Source organism: Stegostoma tigrinum, chromosome 10 (assembly GCF_030684315.1).
Source record: "Stegostoma tigrinum isolate sSteTig4 chromosome 10, sSteTig4.hap1, whole genome shotgun sequence".
Classification (NCBI taxonomy): domain Eukaryota; kingdom Metazoa; phylum Chordata; class Chondrichthyes; order Orectolobiformes; family Stegostomatidae; genus Stegostoma; species Stegostoma tigrinum.
In genome coordinates this window covers 2,208,400-2,230,810 of record NC_081363.1, presented here as the reverse complement: position 1 = coordinate 2,230,810, position 22,411 = coordinate 2,208,400, and the positions used below count along the sequence as shown (strand labels likewise).

At 44.4% G+C, this 22,411-nt stretch overlaps 1 protein-coding gene across 2 annotated transcripts in view; it reads left to right on the top strand.

Annotated features, from left to right (window-relative positions):
* ttll5 (tubulin tyrosine ligase-like family, member 5) overlaps positions 1–22,411 on the top strand; it is a 419,059-nt gene that overhangs the window by 247,034 nt on the left and 149,614 nt on the right. For both annotated transcript variants that reach the window (XM_059648892.1, XM_059648891.1), the window contains one exon: positions 5,878–6,044. In XM_059648892.1, the coding sequence (XP_059504875.1) occupies positions 5,878–6,044 (167 nt within the window). The remainder of the gene's footprint in view (positions 1–5,877; positions 6,045–22,411) is intronic.

Here is a 22,411-nt window from a genome sequence, read left to right as displayed (position 1 = left end):
ATTACCTCACCTCTGGAAATCGTCTCTTTTGTCCATTTTTGAACCAAGACTGCAATAAGGTCTGGAACTGAGTGGAACCCAAACTGGGTGTCACTGAACAGGTTGTTTCTGAGCAGGTGCTGCTTAATAGCACTGTTAATGACACCTTCCATCACTTTACTGATGGTTGAAAGGAGACTGATGGGACGGCAATTGGCCGGGTTGGATTTGACCTGCTTTTTGTGTACAGGACATACTTGGGCAATTTTCCACACTGTCAGATATACCAATGTTGTAACTGTACTGGAACACTTGGCTCGGGGAGCAGCAGGTTCTGGAGCACAAGTCTTCAGTGCTGTTGCTGGAAAGTTGACAGGGCCTGTAGCCTTTGCAGTATCCAGTATCTCCAACCGTTTCTTGATATCACATAGAGAGAATTAAATTGGCTGAAGACTGATATCTGAGATGCTGGGGACCACTGGAGGAGGCCAAGATGGATCATCTACTTGGCACTTCTGGCTGTTATCTTTTGCACTGAAGCGCTGAGCTTCTCCATCATTGAGCATGGGGAATATTTGTGGAGTCTCCTCCTCGATGGAGTTGTTTAATTGTCCACCACCATTCATGGCTGAATGTGCAGGGCTGCAGAGCTTAGATCTGATCCGTTGGCTATGGGATCACTTAGCTCAGTCTATCATTTGCTGCTTTCGCTGTTTGGCGTGCAAGTCATCCTGTTTGTTGGCTTCATCAGGATGATTCGTCATCTTCAGGTATGCCTGGTGCTGCACCTGACATACCCTCCTGCACTCTCTATTGAACCAGGGTTGATCCCCTGGCTTGATGGTAATGGTTGAGTGGGGAATATGCTGGTCCATGAGGTTACAGATTATGCTGGAGTACAATTCTGCTGCTGTTGATGGCCCTCAGTGCCTCATGGATGCCCAGTCTTGTGTTGCTAGATCTGTACAAAGTCTGCCCCATTTAGCACGATGATCGAGCCACACAACACGATGGAGGTTGTTTTCAATGTGGAGGCAGGACTTTGTCTCCACAAGGACTGTGCGATGGTCACTCCTACTGATACTGTCATGGACAGATGCGACTGCAGCTGACAGATTGGTAAGGATGAGATCAAGTATATTTTTCCCTCTTGTTGGTTCCGTCACCATCTGCTGCAGACCCAGTCTCGCAGCTCTGTCCGATAGGTCCTGACCAGCTCAATCAGTAGTACTGCTGCTGAGCCACTCTTGGTGGTGGACATTGGAATCCCCCACCCAGAGTACATTTTGTGCCCTCACCATGCTCAGTGCTTACTCTAAGTGTTGTTCAACATGAAGGAGAGACTGATTCATCAGCTGAGGGACAATGGTATCTGGTAATCAACAAGAGGTTTCCTTACCCATGTTTAACCTGAAGCCATGAGACTTCATGCAATCTGGAGTCAATGTTGAGGACTCCTGGAGGAACTCCCTCCTGACTGTATCCCACTGTGCCACCCCCTCTGCTGGTTCTGTCCTGCCGGTGGGGCAGGACATATCCAGGGGCAGTGATGGTGATGTCTGGGACATTGTCTGTAAGGTATGATTCTGTGAGTATGACTGTGCCAGGCTGTTGCTTGACTAGTCTGTGAGACAGCTCTCCCAATGTTGGCACGAACCCACAGATGTAAGTGAGGAGGACTTTGCAGGGTCGACAGGGTTGTTTCTGCCATTGTCTTTTCCGGTGCCCAGGTCAATGCCAGGTGATCCATCCAGTTTCGTTTCTTTGAGACATCGTAGCGAATTTTTTTATTCATTCACGGAATAAGTGTGTCACTGGCTAGGCAGCATTTATTGCCCATCCCTAATTGCCCAGAGGACAGTTCAGAGTCAACCATATTGTTGTAGTTCTGAAGTCACATGTAGGCCAGACCAGGTAAAGATGGCAGTTTCCTTCCCTAAACAACATTAGTGAACCAGATGGTTTTTTTTCTCTCAACAATCAACAATGGATTAATGGTTATCATTAGACCCTTAATTCCAGATATTTATTTGATTCAAATTCCACCGTCTGCCCTGGCGGGATTTGAACCCGGGTCCCCAGAACACTACCTGGGTCTCTGGATTAGCAGTCCAGCGATAATACAACTAGGCATTGCCTCCCCAGTAGAACTGAGTATAAATTGGTGCAACTGAGTGGCTTGCTGGGCCATTTCAGAGAGCAATTGAGAGTCAACCACATGCTGTGGCCTGGTATCACGTATAGGCCAGATCAGGTGAGGAAGGCAGATTTTCTTCCCTGAATGGGGTTAGTGAACCAGATGGATTTTTCCAACATCAGCATTTATTTCATGGTGATCAGTCAATTCTTAATTTCAGACTTTTTTCCATTTATTGAATTTGATTCCACCATCTGCCGTGTTGGGATTCAAACCCAGGTCTCAAGAGGGTTGGAATATAAAAGCAGTGATGTGCTTCTGAGACTTTATAAAGCTCTAGTTAGGCCCCATTTAGAATACTGTGTCCAGTTTTGGGCCCCAAACCTCAGGAAGGACATGCTAGCCATGGAGCGTGTCCATTGGAGATTCACATGGATGATCCCTGGAATGCTAGGTTTAACGTATGATGAACGGCTAAGGATCTGTGATTGTATTCATTAGAGTTTAGGAGATTGAGGGGAGATCTAATAGAAACTTACAAGATAATGTATGGCTTAGAAGGGGTGAACGCTAGGAAGTTGTTTCCGTTAGGCGGGGAGACAAGGACCCGTGGGCACAGCCTTAAAATTAGAGGGGGTAAATTTAAAATGGAAATGAGAAGACATTTCTTCAGTCAGAGAGTGGTGGACTTGTGGAATTCATTGCCACAGAGTGCAGTGGAGGCCGGGACGTTGGATGCCTTCAAGGCAGAGATTGACAAATTCTTGATCTCAGAAGGAATCAAGGGCTACGGGGAGAGTGCAGGGAAGTGGAGTTGAAATGCCCATCAGCCATGATTTAAATGGCGGAGTGGACTTGATGGTCCGAACGGCCTTACTTCCACTCCTATGTCTTGTGGTCTTATGGCCCCCAGAGCATTAATGGGATTTCTGGATTAATTGTCTCGTGATAATACCACTAGGCCATCTCCTACCCAGTAATGGTAAGGCCCTGAGGAGTGTGGTGGAACAGAGTGACCGACATGGTTCGTTAAAAGTGGCATCACAGGTGGACAGGGTGGGGAAAAAGGCATTTAGCATGCTTACTTTTGTTGGTTGAAGCATTGAGTATAGGTATAGTTACTCCGCTTGGAGTATTGTGTAGAGTTTTGGTCACCCTTTTTTAGGAAAGACATAGTTAAACTGGAAGGTTGCAAAGACGATTTACGGGAATGTTGCGATGACTAGTAGGCCTGAGTTATAGGGGGATGTTGGCCAGGATAGGATTTTATTCCTTGGAATGGAGGAGAATGAGGGGTGACTTTATTGAGGTGCATAAATTCATGAGGGACATAGATAGGATGAATGCATGCAGTCTTTTTCCCAGGGATGGGGAATTGAAAACTGGAGGGCATAGGTTTAACGTGAGAGGGGAAAGATTTAAGAAGGACCTGAGGGACAACTTCTTCATGCAGACTGTGCACTGTATATGGAATGGGCTGTTGGTGAATGTGATTGAGGCTGGTACAATAACAACATTTAATTAACATTTGGACAGGTACATGGATAGGTGTGATTTAGAGGGATATGGGCTGAATCCAGGCAAATAGGACCAATTTAGTTTGGGATACTTGGTCAGCATGGATGAGTTGGACTGAAGGGTCTGTTTCCATGCTGTATGACTCTATTCCATCCAAATTAATTTTAGCGAAAACAGACTAAATACTTCTTTCCTTTCATTGCTACAACTGAGACATTGATATGCACAAAACCCATGTAATGATGTTACTGCACTTCTGCACGTCAGCGTATCTGATGCCTGTGAAATTCTTGTGAGAAATTATATTCATTCTCCTGTTTTAACACGGGCTTGATGCTTATGTCGTGATAGTAATAATGTTTGTTATGTTTTCCCCTTCCTTTTCCTGTCGCAGCATCCCGTTTCCTTTGATGAGAGGACTCTGTAAACTTTACCAGAAGGCGCCAGGAATGGGCCTGTTGGCTCCTCTCCGTTTTCCTTCCTCCTTGTGCAATACTACCTAAACTTTGCTTGGCACCTTCCCACAGCCACATATTTAATATTGGGAGATTACCATCCCGATAGCTGTGGGCACAAAACCCACATCCTAACACTTGAAACCTGAACTGACTGCCAGAAAAAGTGGTTAATTTGCGATCAACTGATACCTTGCAGAAGGACCTCTTGTTGAAAAAAGGGAATTCAGAACCTCAAGAGATATTAATGCTTGATTCACATTGATTCAGAAGACACTGTTCAGATCTTGGTGGGCTGAGCCCATTTATGAATTGAGCAAAGAGCAGCTTTAATGAGGCAAGCGGTTTTTCATTGTAACAAGGGTTTTTATACAACCAACCCCTGATTTTTTAAAAATCTTTTAATGTGTAGTAGTAAGCGTCTTTGCATGGTGATGCAATTAAAGATTACAACTGTGCTGGAGTCCAGACATGCTGAAAGGAAAAAAATAACCTTCTTGAAATAAAAAAATGTTTTAGGAACAGAAGCAGACAAAGATCTTTGAAAACAATTAGTTCAATTATTTTCATCTATCTTTCTCCTTGTATCCCATCATTCTCCCACCTTCTCATATCCCTGAGCTTCATCTTCCCACCTTCTCCTCATAGCCCTCAAACTCATCTTTCCACTGTCTCCTCATGTCCCTCCACTTTATCTTCTCCTATATTCTCGTCGTATCCCTCACCCTCACCTACCCACCTCTTTCTTCTGTAAGAATTTGGGCGGCATATGTGTTCTTCTACTAAATGTCTCAGCTGTGCATCTTTGCACATGGATGACGGAACAAGCACAATTGCACAGGCCTGTCCTGCAGGCTGTTATGTGGGGACTCTTGACCCCAATTGGATAAGGCTTATAATTTTATTCCTTCTCCTTCAATTGGTTCAACTACCTGGGTCTGTGTTGTCTCAAAAAGAGAAGGCCGAGAAGTGATGTTATTGTGGTTTTACCACCAGCCCCTTCTCCAAGGAGATAGGTTTTGGTCAAGAAACAGCTGTGCCACCCACCTCCCATGAACAAATAATAAAAAATAAAGAAGTGTCCAAAGGAATAAATGTAGAGAGCTGTTCCCACATTGGGAGGAGACCAGATAAAGATCAATGGACACAAAATCATAGTGACTGTACTGACTAGTATTCTTGTTCATAGTAACTCAAGATCTCGGAGACCCAGGGCTTTGTAAAACTGGGAGAGACTTCATCTGTTTGTATTAAGTTCTGTATATGATGTAAGGCCAGAATTCTAGTAAATGTTTCAAATATTTTTCTGTATCTATACATTAAATGGTTTATAAACCTGGACTTCTGAGTGAATGAGTCTCAGCATGATTTCATTAGGCAAGCCAAATTTCAAGACTGTGAGATGAATTAACTATTCTTGATCAAGTAATCTATGCCATAAAGAGCTTGTATCCTTGGCAATTTGACTCAGCAATTTGATAAAAAAAAACTGTTAGCATGATCCCTGTTTCAGTTCTTGATTCTGTTGGTGAATTTTGTATCCTCCCAATTCTCTGGGTGAATAAAAGGAGCTTCTCCTGCTCTTCGCTCTAAACATTTTTCTGCTGAGCATTACATCCATTTTCTCTCATAGAGATACTTATTTTGTCTCTTTTTTTATTGTATGCAGTTTCTTTTAACATTCAGTCAAAATATAGGCTTTGCGCATGGATGCACATGACAGGTGAGGACACTGACAGAATAAGTGACATTGCCCCCCCATAATTGTTGCTTTAATTTCTCTCACAGCTATCCAACATGAACCTGGCAAGTGGAGCAATAAGCAAAGGAAACGAGTTTATGACGCCAGGCTTCCAGTCATCAGTCAAAAATCTGGGTTCAACGCAATCTCCCCACTTTGACCCTCAAGCTCCCAACTCTGGGCATGGTGACAGAATCACATCTACAACCTCCCGGTAAGATCTGAAGAAAATAAAATTCCTGAACAGATTTGTTGTTCAGCATTGTCAAAGATTATGATGCCAGGTTAGCTTAATCATATAAAACATTTGAAAATACCAATGCCTCAGTGTGTTCTACCTGGATCGCACTTTTTAAAAATTCTTTTATGTGTTTTTGGAGTTGCTAACAAAGGTTATCATTTTTGCCTTTCCTGAATTCTCCTTGAGAAGATGGAGTTTTTCTTTTATTCATTAATGGAATGTGGTGTTGCTGACTAGCAGGTGCTGGTGAGCTGCTTTCTTGAGCTGCCACAGTCCATTTGATGTAAGTAGACCATCAGTGCCCTTATGGAGGGAATTTCAGGATGTTCACCCAGTGATATTAAAGAAATAGTGGAAGCAAGGTCATTGGGGTCATTTAAGAGACTGCTGGACATGTATATGGTCACAGAAATTTGAGGGTGCACACATGAGGATCAATGGTCGGCACAACATTGTGGGCTGAAGGGCCTGTTCTGTGCTGTACTGTTCTATGTTCTATGTTCTAAATAATGATATTTTCCAAGTTAGGATGGTGAGTAGCTTGGAGGGGAATTTGCAAATAGTGGTGTTGCAATGTATCTGCCATCCAAGTCCTTCTGAATGGAAGTAGTCATGTATTTGGAAGGTGCTGTTTTAGGCATTGGTAAATTTCTGCAGTGCATCATGTAGCCAGTACGCTGTCGCTGCTGAGCATCTTTGCTGAAGGGAGTGACCGTAGAAGCCGAACAAGCAGCCTTGTCCTGGATGGTGTCAAGTCTCTTGAGCATTGTTGGAGCTAACTCATCTGGGCAAGTGGGGACTATTGCACCAAATTTCTTCTTGTATCTTATAGTTGGTGGAAAGGTCTTGGGAGTTGGCAAGTGAGTTACTTGCTGCAGGATTCCCAGCCTCTGATCAGTATTTGTGGCTGCAGTATTAATATGGCTAGTCCAGTTCAGTTTCTGCTCAATGGTAACCAATTGATAGCGGGGGAGCCAATGATGGTATCACCATAGACTGTCAAGGGACGGTGATAAGAGTTACTCTCATTGGAGAAGGTCATTGTTTTGCGCTTGTGTGTTGTGAGTGTTAGTAGCCACATTTCAGCCTGGATATTGTCCAGATCTTGTTGCTTTTGAACATGGACTGCCTCAGTATCTGAGGAGTCATGAATGGTGCTGAACATTGTGCAATCATCAGCGAACATCCCTACTTCTGACCTTATGATGGAGGAAAAGTCATTGATGAAACCACTGAAGATGGTTGGGCCCAGAAAGCTACATTGATGAATGTTGAAGTACGATGACTGTAACCAGATGTAAGGTGTCCGGTTTGATTTCCTGGCACTATTCTGTGAAGCAAAACCTTTCATCACAAGACCTTTGATCCTTATCAAAGAGAAAACAAGGAATAGTCCAAGTACTTTCACTGTCCACCATAAGCAAGAACTGTTGCAAATTGAACGGTGAAGAATATTTGGACATTCTCCAAAGATTTATGGATAAATTCAAACAGTGAACCTAAGTAGCCCAGGAAAATGATCTAAACTGGTGAAAGAAAGTCAGGTTAACAGGAGGGACAAGTCAAGTCTGGATAGGGACTAAGGCTTAGTAGGGGCTGTAGCCTAACAAGACCAAAGAACAGATGAAAAACGCTACAAGATGTAGGAGTCCTTAAAATAAGAAAATCTCTAGTGACTATTGAGTTAGGTAGTGAATTGGTAATGGCAAATCTAAAAGAACTTGTTAGTTAGAAAGTGTTTGATGTATACATGAAGGTGCCAGATAAGATCATTCAGCATTATCCTGTGGGTCAATGTATGTGCAGGAAGTATTTCTGGTTAGCATTTCTAAAGCTAAAGTCAGACTTTCAGCTCAGGATTTGAAAAACAACTGTGTGACCAGGAAATGCAAGTAGTCTTTTCTGACAGTCGGAAAAGTAGCCTTAAGGATTTTCCAACCATTCTTAGCAATGCAGTCACATCAATGTAAATTCGTTCATGTCAAAGGAATATTTTTGAAAGGGGAGCACTTTTAAAGAGACTTTTCAAGCCTCCAAAAGAAACTGGCGATAAAGAAGGTAAATTATGGAGACCCAACATTGGTGTCTATGGACTAAACAATGCATCCAGGGTGTGGTTTTCCCAAGTTAGATGTGTTGTATTAAAAGCTGGTTGTATTCAGCCAAGAGCAAATCCACTCATGTTTTTGTGTAACTGCAGAGAAAAACTAAAGACATTTTCTTAGTGCACGTAGATAACTTCCAGTGAGGAAAATCTGAGACATTTGAGAAATTTGTGATAGATAAAATTGTAGAACATAGACATAGAACGTAGAACAGTACAGGCCCTTCGGCCCACGATGTTGTGCCGAATTTATACCATAATCTGAAGGCCTTTATAACCTCCACCTCTACCTTATACTATTATCCATATGCCTATCTAATAGCCGCTTAAATGCCCCTAATGAAGCCAACTCCACGACCCTCTCCGGCAACACAATCCACGCCCCTATCACTCTCTGAGTAAAGAACCTATTCTGACGTCTTCCCTATATCTACCTCCACTCACTGTAAAACTATGCCCCCTTGTAATAGCCACCTTCATCCGAGGAAAAAGTCTATAGTTATAATTGAATTTAGACTTAGATGTCAGACTTCAGGCACTTTTAAATATGTAGGCCGAAAGAACTGCAGATGCCTGAAATCAGAAACGTAACCAGAAATTCCTGGATAGGCTCAGCAGGCCTGGCAACATCTGTGGAGAGAAATCAGAGTTAACATTTTGGGTTGAGTGACCTTTCCTCACATCTCAGACCCTTCCTGGTCATTCTGGCTCTTGGTGTATTCTTTACAGAATCACAGTTGTTATAGTGCCCAAAGAGACAGTTCAGTTCATTGTGCCCGCACTGGCTCATCTGTGCCTAATACCAGTCTCCTGCCTTTTCCCCATCCTCTTGCACACAATTTCGATCCAAATAATTATCCAGTGCCCACTTGAATGCCTTAATTGAACCTTCCCCCACCACTGTTCCAGGCGGTGCATTTTATACTCTTAACTATTCACCATGTGAGGAAGTAAATTTTTTTAAAATTGTCTGTCCTTCTTTTGCACATTACTTGAAATTTCACAAATAGATTACTTTCAGTCCTCTCGAGTGGTACTTCCCCAGGCTGTTCAGAAGTGAGGGGATGGAATTCAACAACTGTAATGCCATTGAATGTCACAAGGCAATGGTTAGATTCCTCTTGCTCATTGCCTGACACTTATGTGCTGCATAAGTCAATCGCAACTTATCAACCTAAACCTGAATGGTTAGACCTTGCTGAATAAAACAAAAATTGCTTCGGTAACTTGTTACGGAGCCACAAAGATGGGTTGAGGGGCGGGTTGAGGAAGGAGGGAGGATACAAAAAGACTTGGACAGGCTAGGAGAGTGAGCAAAGAAGTGGCAGATGAAATGCAAGAGAGAAAGAACAAAGAACAAAGAAAATTGTTTTGACTCTCCAAGACTGTGCCGATCCAGACCCTCTACCTAAACCTGTTGCCTATTTTCGAAGGATCTGTATCCCTTTGCTCCCTGCCCATTCATGTATCTGTCTAGATACATCTTAAATGATGCTATTGTTCCCGCCTCTACCACCTCCGCTGGTAACATGTTCCCAGACACCCACCACCCTCTGTGTAAAGAACTTTCCACGCATATCTCCCTTAAACTTTTCCCCTCTCACCTTGAACTCATGACCCCTTGCTCTGGGAAAAAGCTTCTTGCTACTCACCCTGTCTATATCTCTCATGATTTTGTAGACCTCAATCAGGTCCCGTCTCTGTCTTTCTAATGTAAATAATCCTAATCTACTCAACCTTCTTCGTAGCGCTCTCCATACCAGGCAACATCTTGGTAGTCCTCCTCTGCACCCTTTCGAAAGCATCCACATCTTTTTGGCAATGTGGCAACTAGAACTGTACACAGTACTCTAAATGTGGTCAAACCAAAGTTCTTTGCAACTGTAACATGACTTGCCAACTCTTCTACTCAATACCCCATCCAATGAATGAAAACATACTGTATGCTCTCTTGACGACCCTATTGACCTGCGTTGCCACCTTAAGGGACACCCAGATCTCTCTGTGTATCAGTTTTCCCCAGGGCTCTTCCATCTACCGTATAGTTCACTCTTGAATTGAATCTTCCAAAATGCGTCACCTCGCATTTGCCTGGATTGATATCCATCAGCCATTTCTCTGCCCAACTCTCCAATCTGTCTATATTCTGCTGCATTCTCCGACAGTCCCCTTCACTATCTGCTACTCCACCAATCTTAGTGTCATCTGCAGACTTGCTAATCAGACCATCTATACCTTCCTCCAGATCATTTATATATATCACAAACAACAGTGGTTCCAACCGGATCCCTGCAGAGCACCACTGGTCGCAGTTCTCCATTTTGAGAAACTCCCTTCCACTATAACTCATCTCCTGTTGCCCAGCCAGTTCTCTATCCATCTAGCTAGTACACCCTGGACCCCATGCAACTACCATGGGGAACCTTACTGAATTCCATGTATATGACATATACAGACCTTCCGTCATCTAAACCTTGCCATGTCCTCAAAGAATTCCATCAAGTTGGTAAGATATAATCTTCCCTGCACAGAACTATGCTGCCTATCACCAATAGGCCCATTTTCTTCCACATGAAAATAGATCATATTCCTCAGTATCTTCTCCAGCAGCTTCCCCACCACAATAAAAGTTGTGAGGATATGCAGTTTGGTAGGAAGAGCAGAAACATAGGATACTTTCTAAATGGGGAAAGGTTTGGAAATCTGAAGCATAAAGGGACTTGCGTCCTAGTTCAGGATTCTGTTCGGGGTAGATCATGCACTCGATACTTCTGGCTGAAGATCATTGTTGATGCTTTAACCTTAGCTTTCCACTGATGTTTTAGGCTCCCCTCATTGTTGAAAAGGGGACATTAGTGGAGTCTCCTCCTTCAGTGAGTTGTTTTTAATTGGCCACCACTATGTATGACTAGATGTACAACGACTGTACAATGTAGATCTAATCTGCTGGTGTGGAATTGTTTAGCTCTGTCTGTCACTTGCTGCTTATGCTGTTTGGAGTTCAACTTATAGCTTTACCAGCAGGACGTCTCATTTTTAGTTCTGCTTAGCGCTCCACCAGGCTTGCCCTCCTGCATTCTTCTTTGAATGAGGTTGATCTCCTGGCTTGCTGGTAATGGTACAGTGGTGATAAGCCAGTTAATGAAGTTGCAAATGCTGAATTGATTGTTGATTCCTTTCTTACAGTAGCTTCATTCTAGTGTTGAAGACAGCTCTGAAAATTAATGGAACATACTCCCAGGCCTTCTCCTGTAGTTGCTTTTCTTGCTATTGTGTCGTTTTGATCCTTACTCCCTGAATGCTCCTACTTTGTGTCCTCCTAATGCTGTCTCTTATGTTCTCCGTCCCTTGTTCCCTTCCTCACTTTTTCTCAAGCTCCATCTTCCTCTTCTTTCATGCTTTCTGCTTTGCATTGTATGTGGCAGCACCAGACTCATACTCACAATGATGCAATTTGAATTCCAGTTTGTAAAATTTGGCTCCAGTTTAACTGTAACGTGAACTGACAAGAATGATCTGTAAACTAGCTGAAGCATTAAATTGCAGTGCACCCCCTCACATACCCCCACCCCCAACAGGACGGTGCCAGCTGTTGGTGATGTGTTAACACGGCCTAGTCCAATAATCAGGGCACAGAGAGAAGCAGCAGGCTGCTTTCCTCTAATGCTCCCAAGCAGCTGCAATGTGGCGCTCCAAATTATGTGTCAGCATGCCAGGGAGACTGAGTGAGCCCAGGCCACAGATTTCTTAAACTGTTCCCACACTAATACATGCTTCAGTAGGGGAAACTGAACCCATTTGAACCCAGGCCACACAATCACTTTGAACTTTTCCATTTTTGACTATTAGGTAGTGGTAGCTTGCCTTAGAAGTTTTGCAAACTTGGATAATGTTGTTGGAGGTGGTAATAGGTGGTTTTAGTAATCAATGTATATGTGGTTGGACTCTCCTGTTTGGGTTTGCAAAATTTATTTGGATGAGGCAGGGGTATGGATATATTTAAATCTCTCTCCTTGTATTAAGTCAGGCAAGATGTATGATTGATTTACAATAGTGAGTGCAGAAAGAAATCAGAATTTTTTTATATTTCTGTCCATTTTGACTGTAATAAAGGTTAATGACCTTCCTCATGCCTCTTGATTTGTCTGCACTGTTTGACATGTGTGGCTGTGCTGACCTCTCACCTCTCTAGCCTCATCCAGCTGCTTCCATTCTTACTGTTCTAATCATGGTCAAAGTGTCACCAGCAACGGCTTCTCCTCCCGCTCTCACTAGCACCTTCCGGGCCCCTAAGGTTCTATTTTTGGCCCTCTCCAGCTAAATGTTAGGAAGATCCAAGCTATGTCTCTGATGTAAACGCCAAATCCATTCCTTTATGTGCAGGCTGCCTGAGGCTGAATCAGTTTGAGGCTGAACTGGACTGTTTTCAACTTTGGCATTACATTTGACCCGAAGAGGAGAGTCCAACCACATATATATTGATTACTAAAACCACCTATTACCACCTCCACAAATTTATCCAATTTCACCCCTGCACCATTTCATCTGCTGCCGAAAGCCTTTTACTTCCTTCGCTGCTATAAAGCCTGGCTGTGCTAATGCATTCCTGGCTAACCCTCCTCTTTTTGCTCCCTCTTGTAACCCTTAAGCCATCCAAAACTTTTGGCTATGTCCTTGTTTCCACAATCATATTCACCCATCATCTCTATGCTTCTCCTGTAATGGTTTCTTTTTAAGGAATGCCTTGATGTTAAAATTCCCAATTTTGTTTTCAAGTTCTTGATGCCCCCTCTATATCTCTGTAATCTCTTCAGTTCCATTGCCCTTTAAAATGCACTCCTCTAAATTGTAGCCTTTGTTCTACCATTTGTGACCATAGCATCAGCTGCCCGTCCCCAAGTTCTGGGATTCTCCCTCTGAATCTCTCCACTTTTCCAGCTCTTTCCTACTTTAATATGTTCCTTAAAACCCACTTTGTTGACCAAACTGTTGGTCCCCTGCCTTGATATCTCTTTGTGGTTCAGTGTTAAATTTTGTTTTGTAACACTCATGTGAAACACCTCCAAATGTTTATGTTATGTTAAAGGTGCTTTATAAATACAAATTGTTGTTGTGGAGGCAGAAGTGGGAAAAGATGACTCAATAAAATATTCAGCCAGTGCTGCGCCCAGCTCAGTTTTCCTAAATTAATAGCAGATGATTAAGTGGGCTTCAGGACCATTGATCTCTGCTTGTGTCATACTCTCAGGGGCCCAATATCTGGATGGAGGGATTGTAATGTCTGATTTATTAGGTTGACATTAGATAGAAACTTGTCAGAAATCGCTTCCCCCTTTATTTGGATTAGCGATCCACCCTGTGTATGGATGTGTTTGTGTGAGGGGGTGAGTTTCTGCCTACTCTCTGATTTGAAGTGAGCTTCTTGAAGGGAAAGAATGGTATCAGCCGCACAAGAGGACCCTCCCTTCCCCTCCCCTGTTACCAGGTGACAGCTCTGAGCCCAGCTCCCATCTCCAACTTCCACCAAGTTACTGGCAGAAGAATGAGTGATCAGAATTCCTGAGCACTCCTCACAGCCAGAGGCAGTATTCTTGGAAATCAACTTGTTAAAGTAACAAATGCTGAGAGTTAATGGTCTTGGAAAGAGGTTAACAAAACAAAAGATGGACCTTCAGCTAGATCGAGCAATGCTTGTACACCTTCTGAGCAACAGATATTAGCATTATTATCCCATCTTTACTGCAGAGAAAATACCTCATGGAACTTCACGAGTGTTTACCAGACAAATTAGACCAAATGACCAAAATATGGTCAAAGAAGTAGATTTCACCTTTCACCATTCAGATAGCGAGGTATATGTTTTAATTGTTGGCAATGTTGTAATTTAGGAAATGTACCAGTAAATGTGTGCACAGCAAGATCTCACAAGCTGATAAATTACAAAGTGATTAATTTAAGCTGAAGTGGGTAAGGTATACATGTTATAACCATGGCAGCACTTCACTTCCATTGTATTGCACTGAGGGTTTTAGACTGAATTATTTTCTCAAATGGGACTTGAACCCCCTACCGATTACCCGGAGTATCTTAACAGAGTTGCTGAGATGGAAGTATTCGGCAATAGAGTTTCACAACAATGGATAAATAACTAAGGTGCAGCAGCCAAAACAGAATGAAGGAAGCAAGGGATATGCTTGATGCCAGAGCAGAGTAACGCTTGGAGAGCATTAACTTCAAATGGCTGTAGGAACTGAAGGAGAGTTAAAGAGACGAGAGGCCAGGCCTTGATACAGCACAGGTTTTCCAGAACTCACTGAATCAAGCTATATTGCTGCTTGCTGTAGCTCTATATCATTCTAAGGAGTGGAATAAGTTCTTAACTGATACAGAAGTATCACTTAAGGGTTAATTTTTTTTTGCTGCCCTTGCACTCACATCTAGATTTGACGTGTAACTTGATGATGCTGCCATCTGACTCTCCTCATAACAAAAGAATTAAGTCATTATTTGACCACACAAGTAGCTAATATTGAAAACGTGTGCCTCGTTGGGGAGTATGGTTTCCCCCCCCCGTGTCCATTAATACAAGTGTCGATAATTTAAACATGCAGTGCTTGGTCATTGAGGCCGGTAAAAGATATAAGGAGTACCCAGTTTAATTGCTTACTGAACACAAATGAATGTTACAGTCCAGTATTCACCTCCTCACTTGCCAGTTTCACATGGACCAGCTACATGGTACAGCCAGGATCCTATTGAATGGTGGAGCGTGCTTGAGGGCTGAACGGCCTGCTCTTGTTGCTATTTTTATGGTCCATATGATTCTCAGATTCTTTCATGATGTCCTGTAGTTTTACTGCTCCCTATGTATTTGTATCTCTGAGGGAAAATATAATATGGTGACTCAGAATGTCTATGAAATATAGATTCATTCTAAAACTAAGCCATTGGTTGCAGGTGGCCTGAGCTATCAGCTCTGATTTGAAGCAATGGTTTGGAGGCTAATGTCTCCCAAGGCCATGAAATGATAAGGTGGGCGTCCAGTGCTTAACTACTTGCTATGCCAGTATGCGTTTCGCTTATAGCTATTTGAAGAGATTTTAACCCGTTATTTTAAATGCTGCTTGCTAAAAGCCTCAGTGTTTACACAGGACTTTGGCTGAACTGATAGTATACTGACTGCAATGTGATTGTTATGTCTTTTTTGAAAAGCAAGGATTAAATGATGATAACTTAGATAATGTTGGAACATGTTCCAGCACTGGAAAGAAAATCGAGATGGTTCTGTTCCAGTGCTTCTCTGTATCCAAGCCATTCCTCCCAACTCATTGAATGCACTTTGGAATAACAGGGTCTTCCCTGCTGACAGCCCCTTTCATTGCTCATTCAAAATTGCTGTGGGTGGGACAGTAAAGGTAACTCTTGCTTTATCTGCTCACCTAGTTCCTTTTGTGGTTGATGCAACTTCACCTGACAGTCTGAGACACATGATCTGTCCCTAAGCATTCACAGAAAGAACTTAGATTTTTGTGGTGTCTTTCTGGATGTCCCAAAGCACTTTACAGCTAACTAAATGCTTTTGAAGTGTTGTCACTACCGTGGTGTGCAGCATAGCAGTGTCAGCTTAGGGATTCGCTTCAATCACTCATGTGGAGCTTTAATTCAGATAACAGAGAGTTTCTGACTCAGCCAGATCTGTAACCAACTGAGTGATGGCTGCCACCTCCTTCATGAAGACTTCTAGTTTGATTTGATGCCAACATCACTCTGTCAAACTACATCAATACCCTGACACGCCAGAAAATTTGAAAGGAATCAGTCTGTTTAAATCCTTGAGATTCAAAAAAATTGTTCTTTTTTGGCATGAATTTTTTGTCTGAAGCAATTGTGTCTGGTTTGTTTAAAAGTTTCACATTCAAAGAGAAATAGGATACTCCAGCTGAGTGCAAACTCTAGATTGTGTGACTGTTTCTCCACTTACAGTGATCTCATACATCTGCATGTGTAAGAGTGTGCAGTTCATTATGTCTTGTTTCTGAGAGAGTGTGTGCGTGCTTGTTTGTTTTTGATTTTATTTTGATTATGTGTGTGTCAGTTTGCATCTTTTTGAAGTTATTTGGGTGTTTTATTACATTAATGTTGTTATATCAATTAAAGTTTTGTGCAGATTTGTGTATCAGTTTGTTTCTGACTGCGTGTATATGAAGTAGTTTCCCAGGGCAGAAATGGCTAGCACGAGGGGTCATAGTTTTAAGCTGGTTGGTGGAAAGTATAGAGGGGATGTCAGAGGCAGGTTCTTTACGCAGAGAGTTGTGAGAGCATGGAATGCGTTGCCAGCAGCAGTTGTGGAAGCAAGGTCATTGGGGTCATTTAAGAGACTGCTGGACATGCATATGGTCACAGAAATTTGAGGGTGCATCCATGAGGATCAATGGTCGGCACAACATTGTGGGCTGAAGGGCCTGTTCTGTGCTGTACTGTTCTATGTTCTATGTTCTAGTTTGAGCATTTTTGTGTGCGTCTGTTTGAGTGTGTGGCTTGCTCTTTGTGTGTGTGTGTGTGTGTGCGTGTGCGTGTGTGTGTGTGTGTGTGTTTTTGTGCATGTGTACATCTGTTTTTGTAAATGTACAGACTAACAGTCTGAATGTTTCAATGCATCTGTCAGATCTGGCTGTTTTAAGGCAATCCTGAGTGGGGGAGGTGATGAGGGGGTGCGTGGAATCAGAGTCACTGAGATGAAAGTAGGTTATTTTGATTATTATGGTATTGTTACTGTTAAATCCTGTTTCCATTGAACTGTGTCCACAACATATTACTGGCAGCTCTCATCATTGCAGCACCAGGCCCATGTGCAACCAATTTCTACCTTCTTCATTAAGTTTCAGTCCAGAGATAAAGTCTGTTTTTCTCATATTTGAATCACAGGGTCATCTCAAGACCTTGCTTTCCTAGCACGGCTTGGTCCCCCCGGAATAAGAGAAAGGCCACTGTACAATTTACTATCGTATCCAGTCAGCCACACCTCCTGCACCCGCTAGCAGCCTGGCTCAATGGAGAGGATTGGAATTCAGTTCCATTTCTGGGATTTGAGATCATATCAGTTTGACAGGTGTTGCCTTTAGGTTGTGACATGAAACAAAGGCCCTAACTGCCCGATAGACCTGTAAGGTGTAATATGCACTAGTAGTTAGAACATTTTTAGTTGAAGGACCCCTTTTCAGCCATTTAATTAGTAGTGTTTCACAGTATGAATTGAGTATTGCATTTAAAGAATACTTTAACAATACACATCCACCACCAGCCTTAGTAATTGCAAGTCCATGTACCATACAGCACAGAAACAGACCCTTGGGCCCAACCAATCTGTGTCGATCAGACATTCCAAAAACTGGCACAAGACAACGGCCCTTCACAGGAGGCTTCACAGCACTGAGGATGTCATCTAGTAAGGGAACAAAATGTCTGCTATCAAATCTCCCAGCTCGGTGAACACACCAACATCTACAGCTCAATCTAACCTAGTCCCATCTGTCAGTGTTTGGCCCATATCCCTATAAATCTTTCCTATTCTTATACCCATCCAGATGCCTTTTAAATGTTGCAGTTGTACCAGCCTCCACCCTTCTTCTGTCAGCATACACCCACTATCTTCTGTATGAAAAAGCTACCCCACAGATACTTTTTAAAACTTTTGCCTCTCACCTTAAACCCACGTCCTCTAGTTTTGGACTCCCTCTTCCCTAGGAAAAAGATCTTGGTTATTCGCACATTCCATGCCCCTCATGATTTTAGTCATACTTCAGCCTCTGACTCTCCAGGGAAAATGCCAAAACCTATTCCACCTCTCCTGTAACTCAAAACCTCCAATCCTGGCAATATACTTGTAAGTCTTTTCTGCACCCTCTCATGTTTAACAACATCTTTTCTGTTGAAGGGCAACCAGATTGTATGCAGTATTCTAAAACTGGCCTTAAACAATTTTCTGTACAGCCGCTACATGATATCTCAACACCTATACTCTATGTTCTTACCTATGAAGGCAAACATGCCAAATGCTTTCTTTATCACCTTGTCTACCTGTGATTCCACTTTCAAGGAACTATGCATTTGCACCCTAGATCTCTTTGTTTGGCAACGGTCCCCAGGCCCTATTATAAACTGAATAAGTCCTGTCCTGTTTTGCCTTTCCAAAAGGTTACACCTCACATTTACCCAAAGTAAACTCTATCTGCCACTGCAATGCCCATTGGCCCATCTGAGGAAGGTCCTGTTGTATTCTGAGATAACCTCCTTCTCTACCCCAACCTCACCATCAAACCCGCAGACAAGGGTGGCGCAGTGGTAGTATGGCGCACTGACCTCTACATCGCCGAGGCCAGACGCCAACTCTCCGACACCACCTCCTACCGCCTCCTCGATCATGACCCCACACCCGAGCACCAAACCATCATCTCCAACACCATTCACGACCTCATCACCTCAGGGGACCTCCCACCCACAGCCTCCAACCTCATTGTTCCCCAACCCCGCACGGCCCGTTTCTATCTCCTTCCCAAAATCCACAAACCTGCCACCCCAACCTCACCATCAAACCCGCAGACAAGGGTGACGCAGTGGTAGTATGGCGCACTGACCTCTACATCGCCGAGGCCAGACGCCAACTCTCCGACACCACCTCCTACCGCCTCCTCGATCATGACCCCACACCCGAGCACCAAACCATCATCTCCAACACCATTCACGACCTCATCACCTCAGGGGACCTCCCACCCACAGCCTCCAACCTCATTGTTCCCCAACCCCGCACGGCCCGTTTCTATCTCCTTCCCAAAATCCACAAACCTGCCTGCCCTGGTCGACCCATCGTCTCAGCCTGCTCCTGCCCCAACGAACTCATCTCCACCTATCTGGACTCCATTTTCTCCCCTTTGGTCCAGGAACTCCCCACCTACGTCCGTGACACCACCCACGCCCTCCACCTCCTCCAGGACTTCCAATTCCCTGGCCCCCAACACCTCATATTCACCATGGACGTCCAGTCCCTGTACACCTGCATTCCGCATGGAGATGGCCTCAAGGCCCTCCGCTTCTTCCTGTCCCGCAGGCCCGACCAGTCCCCCTCCACCGACACTCTCATCCGCCTAGCTGAACTCGTCCTCACACTCAACAACTTCTCTTTTGACTCCTCCCACTTCCTACAGACTAAGGGGGTGGCCATGGGCACCCGCATGGGCCCCAGCTCTGCCTGCCTCTTTGTAGGTTACGTGGAACAGTCCCTCTTCCGCACCTACACAGGCCCCAAACCCCACCTCTTCCTCCGGTACATTGATGACTGTATCGGCGCCGCCTCTTGCTCCCCAGAGGAGTTCGAACAGTTCATCCACTTCACCAACACCTTCCACCCCAACCTTCAGTTCACCTGGGCCATCTCCAGCACATCCCTCACCTTCCTGGACCTCTCAGTCTCCATCTCAGGCAACCAGCTTGTAACTGATGTCCATTTCAAGCCCACTGACTCCCACAGCTACCTAGAATACACCTCCTCCCACCCACCCTCCTGCAAAAATTCCATCCCCTATTCCCAATTCCTCCGCCTCCGCCGCATCTGCTCCCACGACAAGACATTCCACTCCCGCACATCCCAGATGTCCAAGTTCTTTAAGGACCGCAACTTTCCCCCCACGGTGATCGAGAACGCCCTTGACTGCGTCTCCCGCATTTCCCGCGACACATCCCTCACACCCCGCCCCCGCCACAACCGCCCCAAGAGGATCCCCCTCGTTCTCACACACCACCCTACCAACCTCCGGATACAACGCATTATCCTCCGACACTTCCGCCATTTACAATCCGACCCCACCACCCAAGACATTTTTCCATCCCCACCCTTGTCTGCTTTCCGGAGAGACCACTCTCTCCGTGACTCCCTTGTTCGCTCCACACTGCCCTCCAACCCCACCACACCCGGCACCTTCCCCTGCAACCGCAGGAAATGCTACACTTGTCCCCACACCTCCTCCCTCACCCCTATCCCAGGCCCCAAGATGACATTCCACATCAAGCAGAGGTTCACCTGCACATCTGCCAATGTGGTATACTGCATCCACTGTACCCGGTGTGGCTACCTCTACATTGGGGAAACCAAGCGGAGGCTTGGGGACCGCTTTGCAGAACACCTCCGCTCAGTTCGCAAAAAACAACTGCACCTCCCAGTCGCAAACCATTTCCACTCCCCCTCCCATTCTCTTGATGACATGTCCATCATGGGCCTCCTGCAGTGCCACAATGATGCCACCCGAAGGTTGTAGGAACAGCAACTCATATTCCGCCTGGGAACCCTGCAGCCATATGGTATCAATGTGGACTTCACCAGTTTCAAAATCTCCCCTTCCCCTACTGCATCCCTCAACCAGCCCAGTTCGTCCCCTCCCCCCACTGCACCACACAACCAGCCCAGCTCTTCCCCCCCACCCACTGCATCCCAAAACCAGTCCAACCTGTCTCTGCCTCCCTAACCGGTTCTTCCTCTCACCCATCCCTTCCTCCCACCCCAAGCCGCACCCCCCGCTACCTACTAACCTCATCCCACCTCCTTGACCTGTCCGTCTTCCCTGGACTGACCTATCCCCTCCCTACCTCCCCACCTACACTCTCTCCACCTATCTTCTTTACTCTCCATCTTCGGTCCGCCTCCCCCTCTCTCCCTATTTATTCCAGTTCCCTCCCCCCATCCCCCTCTCTGATGAAGGGTCTAGGCCCGAAACGTCAGCTTTTGTGCTCCTGAGATGCTGCTTGGCCTGCTGTGTTCGTCCAGCCTCACATTTTATTATCTTGTAACCTCCTTCTCTGTCCACTATACTAACTATTTTGGTGTCATCTGCAAATCTAACTATACCTCCTATTTTCCATCCAAATCATTTATATAAATGGTGAAAAGTGGTGGACTTAGCACTGATGACAGGCCTCCAGCCCGAAAAGCTCTCTGCCTTCTACCTTCAAGCCAATCTTGTATCCAGTTAGCTAACTCCTCCAGATCCCATGTGATCTAATTTTGCTAATCAGTCTACCATTTTTCATGACACTCTCTCTGCTCCTCCATGCACATTTCCCTCAACATTGTATATTTGGTGGCTGCACTCCACTTCTTCCTTTGACTCACACTTAGCCTCTCAAATTGTTTGGACGTTGGTGGGGGGGTGTGGTGCGGGGTGGAAGGTGACAGTCAGGAGCATAGTGTGGATCTCATTGAGCTAGTAATCCAAAGTCCTAATCAAATGTTCTTGTGACATAGATTCAAATGGCAAGTCTGGAATATTAAATTAGTTTCAGTGATGGTAGACATTCACCTATCATCAATTATTGTTAAAAACCCACCTGTCTCTTAAGGAAGGAAATCTGGCATCTGTACCTCGTCTGGTCTGCCTGTGACTCTCGGCTTATGTTAATATGATTGGCTGTTAATTTCTCTTTGAAATGGTGTGGCGAGCCCCCTTGAAGAGCAGGTAGTGATTGGTGACAATTGCTGGCCTTACTGGCTTGTGCCCACATCCCATGAAAGAATGAAGAAGATATCCATCTCTGTCTATCAGCCATTAGCTTGCTCCTGCTTCACAGACCATCCAGAAAGCAGTGCCTGCTTGCTAAGTACTTCCTCACAATTTTGCAAATCCTCAAAACATTTGCAAACTCGGCAACTTGGAAACTACTGGATTTACGTTTAGCTCAAATGAGATCAAATGTGGAAAGTTATTCGTGTAAACTGATACAAAGCCTTATCAAGAATGTAATTTTGATTTCAGAGGCTCAGCTTTTCTTTGTTGCTTTGAATTGAGTGAAATATATTCTAGAGATAGCAGGTTGAGGTGAATCAGGAACAAAACTGATCAGTCAGTCATTAACCAGAGGATGAAAGTACAGTATTATCAAGAGGATGATGAGAGAGGTCAGGGAGGGATGTTGAGTCATGGAATATCCGACCAGAAACTCTGTAAGAACTGAATCCAAATGGCTTTCAAACCAGAAGTAGATAGATATTTGAAGAAGAAGAATATGGAAGACAATGGCAGAGGAATGGAACCAAAGGGAAAAGGCTTTGGGAGGGAGGAACGGACGGTGGGCAAAGAGAAGGAAAACAGTCAATTTCCAAGCTGACCCAAGAATGCATATTGCTAAATTTCACAGCGCTGGATTTTTGATCTAATGGCCAGGCTCAGAGTTGAGAGTTTGCTTTCTAATG